General features: G+C 67.3%; 1 protein-coding gene and 1 pseudogene across 1 annotated transcript; one reads left to right on the top strand and one right to left on the bottom strand.

Moving 5' to 3' along the window:
• Nucleotides 1-11,559: 11,559 nt before the first annotated feature.
• Nucleotides 11,560-11,938, top strand: LOC113611198 (uncharacterized; the record flags this gene model as incomplete). The annotated part of the gene is given in 4 exon segments (XM_027089826.1): nt 11,560-11,616; nt 11,618-11,714; nt 11,717-11,855; nt 11,857-11,938. Coding segments are annotated over 4 exon segments (375 nt in total), but the record flags the coding sequence as incomplete, so codon positions are not given.
• An 845-nt stretch (nt 11,939-12,783) lies between these two features.
• Nucleotides 12,784-13,920, bottom strand: LOC113611231 (uncharacterized; annotated as a pseudogene).
• Between the last annotated feature and the right edge of the window lie 651 nt (nt 13,921-14,571).

Here is a 14,571-nt window from a genome sequence, read left to right as displayed (position 1 = left end):
CTCAGACAGGGGTGGGAAACTCTGTGTGAGAGGATCCCAAAGGCCGGCCTGGGCCCCGAGGGCACTGGGCCTGGGGAAGCTTTCATACTGCCCACCTGGCAGGCCGAGGGGGCCCAGGGGGTGGGTCAAAGCAGGGTCCACCTCACGGGGCTTCTTAATGCCCTGCCCTAGGCTTCCCTCAGGGGCAAGGGGCCGTGGCGGGGCGATGCGGGCCCGTGGCGGGCAATGCGGGCCTGAGGTGCCACCGTCTGTCTGGGCCCCTCCTGTCCCGCCTGTCCTGGCCCAGGAGCCCCCCCAGGGCAGGGGTAATTGTGGGAAATGCAAGCCACCTGCCTCGGGCTCATTTACACTTAATTCAATACAATGAGCTTCCCGGGGCCTTTGATGTCCCAGGACCCGCTGGCCTTTAGTGCTTTGTGGGCGGCGAGACAGGAAGCCACGGGCTTGGGGGCAGAGCCGGGCGCCTTTTCCCCTCTGCAGTGGGTTGTCAGGGATCCAGGGGCCAGTCCCCTCCTGGGGGAGGGAAGGCATCCCTCCCGCACCGCGGGCACCTCGCCGGACCATGGGCGAGCACGGGCATCCTCCCGGAAGAGCTGGGCAACCCAGGGCGGGAGGGTCTGTGGTGCCCCGACGAAAGCAGGCTCCAGGGCTGGGTCCGCACCCAGGTCAGGAGCAGCCCCAGGCCACCCCACTGGCTCCCTGCCACCCCGTCGGCCTCCTGACCAGCCTCTGTGCTGTGGGTGGGGTGTCACACAGGGGCACGAGGGCCAGCAGCGCGGCTGGGGTTGGGGTCTGGGAGCTCCTCTAGGGCAGGGGCCACCGAGCCAGCCGTCCCCCCGGTGCGTTCCGCTGACCCCCGTCTGCCTGAGGGCCTGTGGGCACAAGGGCTCCATTCCAGACCCTCGATGCAGGCGTGGTGGGGAGGGGGGCTTGCCAGTTGCCTGCCAGGAGCAGGCCCTCCTGAGCTCTTCCGGAGGGCTTCCTGGAGGTGGGGGCTCAGAGGGCAGAGAGGGTTGGGGCAAGCTGCAGGCCGAGGTGGACACAGGCCGGGAGCGCGGTGGGCCTGGAAGCACAGGACTACCCCAGGGTGTGGCGTGAGCACACAGGAGCAGTAGCGAAAGTCCGAGAACTCCAGGCCTGGGGTGATGGAGCCGGCAGGCTGGCCAAGACAAGCCGGCCCTGCTGGGTCTGCAGGGGTGTCAGGGCCGTTAGGGCACAAGAGAACGAGGACAGAGCCCAGAGCCGGGCTCCACGCCTAGGACGGCCCCCAGCTCCTGCCCCACCCCCCAGAGGGCCGTGCAGGCTCTGGGGAGGGGGCATAGCTGTTTGTCTCTCCACATTCCAGACTCGGGGCCAAGCATCTGGGTGAGGCTGTTTTTCTTAAAAAGTGTCATTTGAAAATAAACAGCGCTGCTGACGCTTCTCTGATTGCCCCGGGTCCCCAGGGAGCTTCAGGCAGGCAGCGTCTGCGGGTCCAGGTGGCCGAGGGTCTTCCGGCCGGATCGGCCTCTCTCCTCCCGGAACAGGCCTTGCCACTGAGAAGACCCACTAGGGTGGGGTCTTCCCCGACCAGACGTCTCTGGAGGCTGGGCACCCCCGTTGGCACCCAGAGCTGGGGAAATCGCTGGGGAAGAGGTGGCCTTCCTGTTCCCAGGGCAGGGCCAGGCCCAGCTGGTCTCACGGCCCAGGGGCTGCCTGGGGAGGCTGGGGGTGGCTGGGGGGATTCCCGGCCTGATCCCTCGGCCTTTCTCCTACACACCCAGGGCTCTGGGGGGCCGAGGCCCCTACCCACTTCCACGCCTGCTCTTAGCTTTGCAGTGGAGGGGGTAGGGGACCCTCCCTCGCTGAGCCCCGGAACCTGAAGCGTCTGGGCTTCCTGGGGGGCTTCCCGCCATGCCACAGTCCCCGCTAAGCGCGGCCCCTCTAAGGCAACTGGCACTCTCTCCTCTCGGAACAAAAGCCAGCCCCAAACCTTCCAGAGGTCATTTGAGCCTAGGCCCGCCCGTGACCTCTGGGGGCGACACGGGGGGCTGAGGGAAGCTCTTTCCCTCCCGCACGCTGACCACTGCCCACAGGGCGGGTGCACCCGTGGGGCCCCAGGCAGCCGTGAGCAAGGCCTGGGCTGTGAGCCTGTGGGTGCGTCTAGGCCCCAGCCGGCCCGAGGGCTTGGAGCTCTGCCGTGGTCCCAGCAGTGTCTCGAAGCAGGGCTGCATTCGCCTTGCCCACCCCACACAGCTGCTTCTCCCCCCATGGCCAGGCTGGCGGGAGGAAACGGGAGCTGGTTTGGGGGTACGTGCCCGCCCCAGGCCTGCTCCTGTGCTCGGCATGCCCTGGGGAAGGTGCCTGGGGTAGCCGGGGTGCCAGGGTCTCTGTGGCCCCTGGTGCTACGTGGAGACACCCCGTCTGCGCCTGCCCTCCAGGCTCAGCAGGGGCACCTGGGGTGCAGGGAGCTGGAAATATGGGTGCAAGGCTGCCCCTGCCCAAAAGGAACCGGGGGCCCCTGGGAGGCGTGTGTGAGCAGAACAGCAGGTCCCAGAGACGCCCCCAGGGCTGGGGCGGCCTCAGAGAAAGGGTCTTCCTGGCTGGGCACCCGGTGGGGTGGCTAACCCCGTCCCCCCCAGACACCTGCACCACCATGAAACTGTGAAGCTGGCCTGCACTGGGGGTGTGGGCAGCAGGAGACCCCAACCCCATCCAAGGTGACCCTTGGGCTGCCTGCCCGCCCCCAGTGCAACACACTGCCCTTTCCCCGACTTCGTGCGTCCGACCCTGACCCGCCGCCCACCCGGGGTGGGCCCGGCCCCTCCGGCCCTGTTTGAGCTGCAAGGTCAGTGGCCGGGACTTTGCCTGGGGGGTGTGCCCCAGGGCCCATGTGGTCCACGCCCCTCCGGCCTGCCCACTCTGCCTGGGCTGGGGAGTGGGCGGTGGGAGGTGAGATTACACAGAGACCCGCCTTCCTCTTCCTGCTTAGCTGCGGAAGCCTTCACCTTCCAGAAGGTTCCTCCTGTTTCTTTGCATCTGTCCCGTAGGCCCATCTTACATGCTAGGGTCGTCTTCTTGCTGATGGACATCCCCGCCATGGAGGCTGGGCTATTCTGCCCTCGGGGACCTCCAGTTACCCCCGAGCCACACGTGCACACAGAGCCCTAGGGTGGTAGAGACCGAGGGGTCTGAGCCAGCTTCACCCACATCCTGCTGGTCCCCTTAGTGTCTGTGGGAGCTCAGCGACCCCTCCCAGCTGTCTGTGGAATTCAGGGGAGCGGCCTGTGTTTCCACTAGAAGCTCTCTCTCAGTACAGACGCGTCTCCCTGAGGCCCGCTCGTGGCTCTGGTGGAGGGGATCCCGGGCCCCTCGGGGACACCTCCTCCTGGCAGCTGGAGGCCAGCGCATACTGAGTTTGGGACCTCAAGCCCCTCTTCCAGGAAGCTTCCCCAGACCACCGGCAGCACCTCTGCCCGCGGCACCTGGGGGCGGACAGGGGCTGGAACGAGCCGATCCAGGAGGGACAGAGGACTCAGGCCAGGCTGAGTAGACGCTCCCACGGGCCTGGCTGTGGGGCAGCTGTTGCTGGGGGTCAGGCTGCCCACGCTGGTTGTCTGCCGAGCTCACGAGTTAAAACAAAAACCGGGGAGAGTTTGCGTGTGTGGTGCACGAGGGGTGAAGGTGGAGGAGAACAGCAGAGCCCTCCGGCACCGCACTCAGCAGGCCCGCAGGTGGGCAGCCTCCGTCGGCCAGGAGCCGAATCACGGGGGCCGAGGGTCAGCTGGGGGCTTCCCCTCTCCAGGGAAATCCCTCCTTCTGGGACTTTGCCCAGCGCCCCCTGCAGCCTCTCTTTCATCCTCTCCCCTGCCTTACTTTGTTTCTGGGCAGGCTTCCTGGGGAGAGGTAGCCACTCTCTGGGAGCAGCCCTGGGCCTCCCCTCCCTGGGGCCCTGGCCCGGGAGAGGCAGAGCTGAAGGGCTTCTCCCCAGGGTGCAGGCTGGCTGGCCCCCAGAGCAGTGGGCACGTCCTCAGAGCCCCTGCTGCCACTTTGGACGGGATGGGCCATTTGCTGTTGGCCAAGGCGGGACGGGCGGCCTTCTCTTGAGGCCCGAGAAGCACCCCTTTCTGAGGCAGCCAGTGAACACAAACGGGGCTGCAGGGGAGGAGGCTGGGGCTCTTGGAGCCGCTTGTGTCTTTGGGGAAATGTCAGAACGGATGTGCAGAGGCCCATGTCCCCAATACGTGCAGGGTCACAGACCCAGGCTGGGAAGGGGGCACCCCGGGGCGGCTCAGGCATCGTGTTCACAGACCGAGGTGTGCGTGGGAGGGGGCGGGGGCGGGGCGCCGGAGCCCGCACGGGGCCTCATCCGGAGGGAGAGCACGTCTGGAGCACGTTCCTGGGCGACAGCTCCGTGACAGATGGCCGGGGAGCAGGGATGTCTGGGGCCCGTCCTGACCCGTGGGCTCGCTCCAGGCTGGGCGGCCGCGGCCCTCGGGCTGGCCCCTTCCTACTGACCCCGGGCTCCCCGGGGAGGGCCGAGTGCGGCGTCCAGCCTGCCCGGCTGGGCCCCACACCCAGCTCAGGACGGACGTCTGCATGGCTTCTCGGGCCCCAGTGCGATGCCCGTGGAGGCCCAGGGTAGGCAGGGGTGGGGGTCTGTTTCCAGGCCCGAGGCCTTCTTGCCGCTCAAGGAGGTTCCAAGGCCGGCAGAGCACGCAGGGGTGGCCCTGTGAATTCCATTTCCTCCAGACCCCGTCCTGCTGTCCTTCCCACCCAGCCCCCACCGTCCCCTCCTCCCCGTGAGCACTTATCCGTGACAGGCACGTCATGTCAGCCCTTAATCCCAGCGTCCCAGCCTCCCTCCTGTGGTTCACGGGCCTCCGACTCCGCCCCATCCGTTCCCCTCCCCACCTCTGGGTCGCAGCCCCTTTGGGCAGGGGCCGTGCCCACCCAGATCCAGGACCCGTGAAATTTGTCCTTAATTAAGTTGTCGCATGACAGGCTCCCACATGTGGGAGGCTAATAGTCTGCGACCCTCTCAGCCGCCTGCGGGGCGGGGGCGTCTTGGGAACCAGAGGGAGGGCTGGCTCGTGGGGGAGGGGGAGGGGCGCCAGGCCGGTCCCACCGGCGGCAGCGGCGGCCGGACCAGCAGCAGCGCGGGGCTGTTGTGTAACTGTCCCCTCCCGCCGTGCTCCCTGCTCCTTGCAGAGGGGAGCCTGAGGCAGCGGCCTGGCCTTGACTGGGGCTGCCCCTCGGCCCCCTCTGGCTCTGTGCCCACTGGGAAAATAGCCGCTTTATCTCGGCCACCTCCCGAACTGCAAACAGCCACGTGTCCCTTGGGGGCCACTCTTGGCACACATGCCCTCTGCCCCACGTCCCAGGTGAGGTCGTTCACCCTCAGATGGGCCAACGGGGAGCAGAGGCTCCAGGCCCACGGCCCCCCACCAGGCCGGCAGCGGGACGAAGGGACAGATGGGGTCGGGGTGTGAGGCCCGGGTGCGGGGTCAGTCCCGGAAAGGGCCGTGGGGAGGGAGGGACACAGCAGAGAGGCAGGGGGATGTAGGCAGCTAACTGGAGCCGGGCCTGGGTGGCGAGAGTGACAGGGACCCTCCTGGCCACCCAATGGGCTGTCCCCTCCTTCACCAGCCCCTTCCTTGGTGACAGAGGACAGGGACCCCCCTCTCATCCCTCCCACCTTCTTGGTGTCCCTCCATCCCCCTCCCGCCACCCGTCTGTCCCCAACTCCCCAGGCTGGGGGCTCTGGTGCCTGTCCCAGACCAGCATGCGGTGACCCGTAGGCGCTCAGGGCATCCCAAAGTGCCCAGGAAGGGCCCTCCCATCTTCCTGCCCGGCTTCCCTTGCCGTTCTAGGCCGGCTCATCCCATCTGGGCCCCAGAAACCTCTTGGAAAGGGGCAGACAGTAACCTCAGGGGGGCAAAAACTTTAAAGTAGGGCCCCCAGCAGGCCGGCATGGCAGTGCGGCAGCAGGGGGCGTGGAGGGGCGCGGGCCCGCCAGGCCCCGGGGGCAGGCGCCGTACGTCGGAGTCCGGCCTGTTCCCGATGCCAGGCCTCAGCCTCTGGGCCTTTCTGGGGTCCCTACAGCCTGGCAGAGCCAGAGGGCCCTCTATTGAGGGGTCCCCATCGCACGCAGAGGTTCTGGGAAGCAAGGTTCCCGGGCCATGTGTTGCCCTGCCTCTGCCCCAGACCTCCCACCACCTTCCGAGAGACGGGGGGCTTGTGGGGCTTGGCTGCAGGGGGCAGACCAGTCCCCCCGACCCCAGAGGGGGCCCTGGAGGTGCCACTTCCAGGGATGTCACGAGGCTGGGTGGCCAGGGTGTCACCACGGTGGGTCTCGCTGCCCTCCCCTCTGACCAATGGCCCACAGTCCCAGGATGGGTGTCTGCCAGCGCTTGGGGCCAGGAAGGGGTGTCCCCTTCTGGCTTCTCTGAGGTCTGTGCGGGCCTGGCCTATGTTTGGAGGGACCCACAAACGTGGGCCTGAGACCCATCCCAGAGGCTGCCCTGTGGCCCTCCAAATCCACAGGCCTCTCCCAGAGGGAGGAAGGGTGGAGGCCAGGCCCGTGGAGTGGGTGCAGGAGTAGGCAGCGCCGGGATGCCCTGGGGGCCTTGGCCCCCAGACCCCAGAACAGTGGGCCAGTGTGTGGCCGTGTGTGGGGCGTGGGGTGGAGGCCCGGGCGGGTCAGGTCCCGCTCCATAAAGCCTGGCGGGAAGCTGTCGACTCCTCGGTGTTGACACAGGGGTGATGTCACCGCCAACCAATGGGGCGCACGGCGGGGGCTCTGTGTGTGCTGCCCTGTACCCCGTGGGCCCCGCCACGCACGGGGCGGGATCTGAAAGCCACCTGAATAAACCCAAGGGGCCTCCGCTTTTCCCCTGGGCCTTGTCTCCTGCACGTCCCGTCCAGCCCCACTGCCCACACGTGAGAGGTGGCACGGGGGTGGGGGGGAGGCCTGTGCCCTGGACCTGAGTTCTCCTCAGATATGCGGCCCCAGGGCCCTGTCCCCCAGCACCCCTTAACCCCGTCGACCACTACTCCATCTTCTGGGGGCCCCCTGGCGGTCATGGGTTCCCGAGGCTGCACCCTACACCCGACGCCGCACCCTACGCTATCCCTTGGGAGCATCTGCGCTCCCCCACCTGTGTCTCGAGCCCTGTCCTGCAGCCCTGCCCAGGCCTCCCGGCATTCCAAGGGCTCCCAGTGGCCCGCACGCTGCCAGGAGCCCCCTGGCACATAGCTCGCCCAGGCCTGGGACCGGCCCCCCGGCGACTCAGGGTCCCCAAGTTCCCCGCCAGTGCTGGTGGCCGTCCTGTTCCTGGCATCCCAACCATCCCCCTCCTCCTACTCCTTGTCCCAGGGCACGTTCCTCCCATCTCGGCGTCCTTCCCTTCCTCCCCCGCCCTCCGGGGGCCTCTTCCTACCCGGCTCGGGGTGACCGCTCCTGCCCTACTTCCTGACCCCGCTCCCCCGCCCCCTCGGGCTCTCCAGCCAGCCTCCCATGCGTGCTGATGGCTCTCTGCAGAGCGTGGGAACCCGTGGCCTGCCGACCCCGGCGCCCCTACCCCCTTCCCAGCTCCGCGCCCGCCGCGGCCTCCCGGCCCCCAGGACGGGCCCCACCAGGCCCGGGCACGTGGCAGCGTGGGGCAGTAGTGGGCCGGGCCCCGCGCTTGGCGCCCTGATGGTTTGCTGGTCCGGCCCCAGGCCCGTGCGGCTCCCCACAGCCCAGGCTGCCCGCCTGTGTCCGGCCAGGTGTTCGGTGCTGGAGCGCGGGCTCCCAGAGGACAAGGAGAGCAGTGTCTGCTTCATGCAACACGCTGCTGACAAGGAACAGAATACCCACAGTGACCGCTTCCAGGAAACGGCTCGGGCGGGGGCCGCCGAGGAGCGGCCCCTTCCCAGCAAGCCGGCCTGCAGGTGGGCTTCCAGGAAGGGGCCCGCTGGTCCCCCTCAGCCCTGGCCAAGGGCCAGCCGTGTCACCAGGTGCAGGCGGGGAGAGGTGCGGAGAAGGGAGGGTGCAGGGGGAGGAGGTGGGCGCGGTGGCCTGGGCCGTGGCCCAGTGTGGTCACCACAGCCTTAGGAGAGGCCCAACCTGGCCACGCTCCTTCTAGAACCTTCCGTTTGCCCTTTTGGGGGGGGGGTCACACAATCTCTACTGGGGCCCCTGGCTCGGGGGCTTGTTGCTACAACACCCAGGGAGACCCCAAACACAAGAGGGAGACGAAGGAAAGGGTTCCCAGCCCAGGCCGGGGATGGGGTCCCGGCCCCCAGCAGCAGCCCAGCCTCCTGGGCCCCCCTCCCCCATCAGCATCGCCCCGAGAGCCGCCAGCCCAGGCCCCTGCCCACTGCGTCCTACGCTCGGTGCCGCCCGGAGCCTGAGGTGGGGCGAGGGGCCCCCTGGCAGGCCCGGCCCTGTTTACTGAGACTCCCCAGGGGGCATGTCTGCTGACCCCAAACATCACACTGGGCCTGGTTAAGGGACATCATTTCCTTTGTCCTGTTGGAGTTTTTTCTGTCTCCATTCAGGGCTACAGGGAGGGCCGGACCCTACCCCACCCCACCGTCCACAGTCCCTGCCTGAAGGTGGGCCACAAGGTCATTAAATCCGGGCCCAGATCGAACTCACACATGCAACCAGGGCCACGCAAAAGCCAGCAGTCCCCACAGAGCACCCCCAAACAGAACAGGGCCCCCATCCACGCCTTTAGCACGGCCAGCAGGGTTAGTGACCCTGAGCGGACATTCTCACTCCCAGCTGTAGCCACACACCTGCGGACACAAGCCCGGGAGACGCAGCCGGTCAGGCCTACACGGCCTGAGAGCACACAGCCGGACGACTGACCACTGCACACAGGTTCACGGGGACGCTCTGAGACACACACACACACACACACACACACACACACACACACACGGACACACGTGTGGACACATAGATACACGACACACAGGTACACGGAGACACGTGTGGACACACGTGTGGACACACAGACACATGGAGACACGAGCACACGTGTGGGCACAGACAGTCCCACACACACGGACGTAGATGCGTGGCCACACAGACACGTGAAGTCCTGTGTTCCGTAGGCCAGAGGTTTGGTGGTTGCTAGCCTAAAGCCTCCGGAGCAGCGCGGCTGGGGGAGGGTCCAGGTGTGAAGACCCTGGAGGTGACCGCCCCACCCCGGCCACCACTGGGGCTGGGAGTGAAATTCAAGCCCCTGTTTGCTTGGTGACACTTAACTCAGCGCAGGGGCGTTTTGAAAGCGCCTTTGGGTGGGGGGCCTGGGCCTGCCTTACAGCCCCCTCTGGGCCCCTTCTCTCAAAGCAGGAAGTCGGGCTGGGCCAAAGGTAAACACATGCCAGCCTGGGGTCCCCAGCTCCACAGAGGGGCTCTGCCGTGGGCGCTGGCTGCCTGTCTTCCCAGCCCGGGCAGGGCTCACAACCTGGGCCAGGGCTCTGGGCCCACCCCCTCCCTCCCCACAGGCTGCCCACACCCACCCAGAGCCCTCCAGGTGGGTCCCCTCCTGGTTGCTGCCCAGGGAACCAGCCCTGGAAACAGAGCAGGCGGGCACACCCAGGGTGGAAGCTGCCGTGCGCACGCGGAGGGGCAGGTGGATGGGCACAGCCCGCGTCAGGCAGGGGCCCGAGGGCCTCGGACACCTTCCCCAGGTGGATGTGGCGAGGAGCCCCTACCCTGGCCTAATGCCAATCCAGAAGCACCCCCTTCCCCAGGTCGACCTCGGGTTTCCAGGTGGAAGCCCAGAGCAGGAGTGCGGGTATGACCAGGAGGGGCTACAGCCCCCGAGGCCCTGGCCCCACTGCCTTCGGCAACCCCGCCGCCCTGGAAGTGGACAGAGTCCTCCCTATGCCCGGAAGAGGTTTCCAGAGTGCCTGTGTCTCTCCTCCCACCCACGGCCAGGTTGCCCTCGGGGCCCCTCCGGCCACCTGCAGTGCCCACCACACGACCGCCATCCCCTGGGAAGCTGGGCTTTCATCTTCTGAGGCCCAGCTTTGCAAAGCTCCAGGAGAGACGGGGGCTTGTGAAAAAGGCCGTGGGGAGTTCTAACTCATGACGCCTGAAGGATGGGTTTCTTTGTCCTGCTGGCAAAACCCATGTGGGCGAGTCCAGGGGGCCGTGGGCCTGGAGGTGGAGGCAGCCTCACCCATGAGCTGCCCGCGGGCCTGTGAAAGCCTCCCAGGGGTGGGGGGCAGGAGGCACTGGGGAGCCCCCAAGGATGCCACGGACTAGCCTTCATTAAATGCCTTCATATAAATGCAGCCCTGCTGACCACCTGCCCTGCTGGCCTGGAACCGGCCCTTCTTAGCCCTGGAATTCCCATGTCTCCCATCAGGCAGGAGGTGGGCCCCAGAGAGGAGACCAGACGCATGGAACACATGGGGAGTGCACGGGGGGGAGCTCGTGGGGCCAGAGCCAGAGCAGTCAAGGGCCCCGCAGCCCGGACGCTGGGAAAGGCATGTGCTCGGGGTCTCCCAGGCCTTTGCTATCTCCTCTCGGTCAGCTGGCCCGCAAGGCATTTCCTGACTGCCCCGAGCACGGGAAGGGGTCAGGGACCCAGCCCTGTTTCCAAGGGCTTCTCCCTCGGGTTCCCAGCGTGCCGCGCCTGGCGCCCAGGAGCTGGGAGGCCTGGTTGGGGGTGGTTAGAGGCAGAGGGGCGTCACCGGCCAGCTGTTGCCTTGTACCCGGACACCAGCCACGAACACAGGCGGGGGCTGCACTCGCACCCCGGGCGCAAACCCCAGGCCAGACACCAGCGGGACACGGCCCTGGGCCTTTCAGCGGCAAGATCCCCATCCCGGCCGTGGGGCCCCTCTCCCCTCTGCCCCCACCCCTCTCTACTCCCTCCCCGCTGTCGCCTGCCTAGTGAGAGCTCGCCCCACAGCGCCCCTGCTTGTTGCCCCCCTGCGCCCCCCCGCTCCACCACGGCAGAGTGAAGGGAGGGGACGCCTCTGTGCCCCAAGCCCAGCGCACAGGGCCTGCAGGGCTGTGGATGAGTGTGGCAGGGCGGTGGACTTCCCAGGGGCGTGGCCGGCCTGGGCCGCATGTCAAGACCACTCCCCTAGGATAATTCTAGAAACCGATCCCCTAGACCAGGCCTTTGGGGTCCGGGGCAGGGGCCTAGGGAGGCCTGGGTGATGTGTGTGCAACAGGGGCATTATGTGGCAGGACCTCTTCCTCGCCCTCGGACCCGACGTCTCCCTGCAGGGAAGCCCTGGGTCCCACAGCCCGCCACCCCTGCCCCGGTCCCCACGTGGTGCCTGCCCTATGCCCGGAAGTCCCTGTGCCCTCTGCCGTCCCACCTCACAGGCCCTTTCATTGCCCACCCCTCCAGTCCACAGCCCCCCACCCATCGCCCCTTCCCATCCATTACCCGCCACGCCACCCTTTGTGTCCGGCCCTCGTGGCCCATATGCCTTTTCATGTTCCCCATCCCAGGCCCCACCCCAGCCCCATGTCCCCCCAGCCCACGGCGCAACCCCCTCAGGCAAACAGCTCAAATCCAGAGTCCCTGAGACCAATTCCTGTAACTGTGTTTATTGATGAGTCCAGGGCTTCTGGGGAGGCCCTGGCAGGGAGGGACACAGAGCGAGATAGACACACAATGGAATGCTTCGAGGTTGCTCCGATGTTTGGAGCGCCCAGACTAGGTGAGGGGAGGGCGGGGCCCCACACACTCGGGCCCCCTCCCAGTCGCCCCCAGACAGAGATGGATGAGAGGTGGGCGCTGGGGGGGGCGCAGGCCGAGGAGGCCGGGCCACTCAGCAGCTCACTCACTCGCTGAGAGACCCAGGCTTGCTCCAGAACCCCAAACCAGTGCAAACGACTTAGTGCAAATTAATTCAGGAGGGACGGGGAGACAGGGTTCTGGACGCTCTGAGTCTTCTGAGCAAAAGACAGAGGAGAGAAGAGAAGAAAAAAGACAGAGGAAAGAATGAAGGGGAGGGAGGGAGGCTGCTGGTGGTCTCTGGGCGCGGCAGGGCGTCGCCTCAAAGATGGAGTCGCCGGGCGGGGGTGGGTGTGCTGCTCCTCCGATGGTGTGGGTCGTCTGTTCCTTTAGCTTAACCTGCGGACAGAGGCAGGACGTGAGGGCGGGTCAGGGCGGTCCGGCCAGGGGGCTTCGGGAGGGGTGCCCGCGCCCACCTTCCAGAGCTGGTTCCTGAGTCAGGGTGTGTAGTGGTTCCAGATGCAGCATATTCTCAGTCAGAGCTAGAAAGACTTGAAGAAGTCCGGGTTCCAAGGCCCAGGCGTGAGCTGGGTAGCACCATTTCTGTGGGTCAGGACAGAATGAGTGCCCAGCTCTCGGCCCCGAGCCCCCCGCCCCCGCCCCCCGTGTGTGGCAGGGGACCCCCCACCTTGTCATCTTGAGGGTTCTGGGGTCCAGAGAGCAGCAGTAGTGTATTGGCTCCTTCAGGAAGGTAAAGGAACAGACATGCGGGGTGTTCCAGCTCCCCCGCGGGGCCAGCCGAGAATGTTCTACGGGAAAGAGGACGGCCATAAGGGCTGGGTGCGGGTCAGTTGGCCCGGGGGGCCTGGCCTGTACCTGTGCTCACCAGGGAGGCCGGACAGCGTCCCGTCTGTCCTCGCCGTCACGCCGGACCATGTCATGTCCCTCTGCCCGCATCCCGGCGCCCGGCCTCCGTGGCTGGCAGGCACGTCCACACCCACTGGAGACAAGGCTGTGGGCAGACAGAGAAGGCGCTGGCTGAGTGGGCAGCAGTGGCTGCGGGGGTGGGAGGGCAGCGGGCTGGACACTCACCCTCGTCTCCGGTCTGAGCGCGGACTGATCCCTGCTCCGTCACCGCCCGCAGAGGCCCGCCTTGGCCATGGGCTCGGAGGCCAGTGACCCCCGGCTCGCTGCCAGGCTCCAGCTCCTTGCCCCTGCCTGCGCCCCGACCTCCCGCCCCCCAGAGCTCTCATTCACGCCGCCCCGCCTCCCTCGCCTAGTCTGGTCTCGCCGGTGTCCTTGACTCCCCTGGGTGCTGTCCTGTCTGCCGTGCCAGTCCCAGGGGCGGGCGGTAAGGGCCAAGTGTCACCAGTGTCACCAAGTTCACTGGGGGCCCTCCTGCGCCAGCCCCTGGGCCGCAGTGCCGCATGGGGATGGTGGCCCGCTGGGCCCGCGGCAGCCTCCTTGCTGCAGAAATCTCCCTGGGGCCCTGTCGCTGTGGCCACCGCTCCCCCCAGGTGACGTCCTACGGCGGTTCCCCGCACACTGCGCCTGCCTTCTAGCCCGTTCTCCGGCCCTCGAGGCTCCGGCTCAGGCCTCAGGAGGCCTGGGCCAGAGCCGCCCCTGTACCTGCTACTAAATGAACTGCAGTGGGTGAAGTGGCAGCTGGCGGCCCACTGACCTGAGTCCCCCGCCTCGTCCTGTCTGCCCCGGGGCCTGAACGGCCCCCATGTGCTGGATCATCTCCCTCGCTGGCAGCCCTGCCCCATCTGCCGCCCGACTCTCTGGAAATGCCCTTTCCACCTGGGACAGCCGCAGCTCCCAGCCCGCCCTGCCTCAGCTCCCCCTGAGACGGTGTCACCTGTGCTGCCTGCCCTGCCGTCACCCTGCCGCTCTGCCGGGATGTCAGCCACTTCGCCTCGTTGGCCCTGGCTCCCCAGACCTCCTTATGCAGAAGGCCAGCGGAGCAAGGCCCAGGGAGGGGAAGGGGACTCACCTGGCCCGGCAGAGCGCTGTCTTCACCTGCCCACGGCTGCCAGCTACACCTCCACCGCCCAGGCCCTGGGGCAAGCCTCTCTCCAGCTCCCCCGTCCACCAGCTGCCACGACCTGAAACCAAAATTGACCGGGATGAATGCCTGGCTCCCCCCTCTTACTTCTGCACCGCCAGCTTGGGCCTGTCACTCCCCACACCGATGTCGTCCTGCCTGCGGGGCACCTGGGAGCCCGCCCCGCATCCCCGCCAGGCTCCCAGGTGCCCGCCAGCCCTGCCCAAGCCAGCCCCGCCACCCTGCTCCGCTCCTGCCAGGCTCCAGACGTCCAAGGTGATCCTTGGCCCACGCATGCTTCCCTGCACCCCACTTCCCCATCTTCCCCTGGTTGCCCCCGGTACCCCACGCTTCCCTGGTTACCCCTCAGTTCCCCCACTTCCCCAGTTTCCCCTGAGCCCCCCCATCCCTCCCACCACCCCCCTCCCACACCCTGCTCCTCGGGCCCTAGCCCGGGCTTTTTCTAACTGGGGTGGCCCCGCCCAGAATTCCCGCCCCTGCTCTGCCAGCCAATCAGAGCGGGGACCGTGCTTGGGGCCACCGCAAGGCCCACCTCCGCCCGGGTCGGTCCAGCGCACATTCCTCTCCTGTCCTGGAATTCTCCAAAGAGGGCCTTCTCCACACCCCTCCTTTGGCATCCTGTAGACAGGGTCTGGCATTGTCCCCAAATGTCCCTCCCCCACTCCGAGGTCAAAACAGTCATGTCCCCTCAGGGCGGACCTTGCAGGCTGCTCCCCACCCAGCCCCCACTGGGCGCATACTCTGCCCCTGGACGGAGGTCTTGGCCGGGGCCGCCAGGCGCTCCAGTGGGACTCGGAGTCGCCTTCTGCCACCACCGCG

Source organism: Aethalodelphis obliquidens, unplaced genomic scaffold (assembly GCF_003676395.1).
Source record: "Aethalodelphis obliquidens isolate GAN/ISIS:26980383/991018 unplaced genomic scaffold, ASM367639v1 scaffold69, whole genome shotgun sequence".
Lineage (NCBI taxonomy): Eukaryota > Metazoa > Chordata > Mammalia > Artiodactyla > Delphinidae > Aethalodelphis > Aethalodelphis obliquidens.
This window is presented reverse-complemented; position numbering and strand designations above follow the sequence as displayed.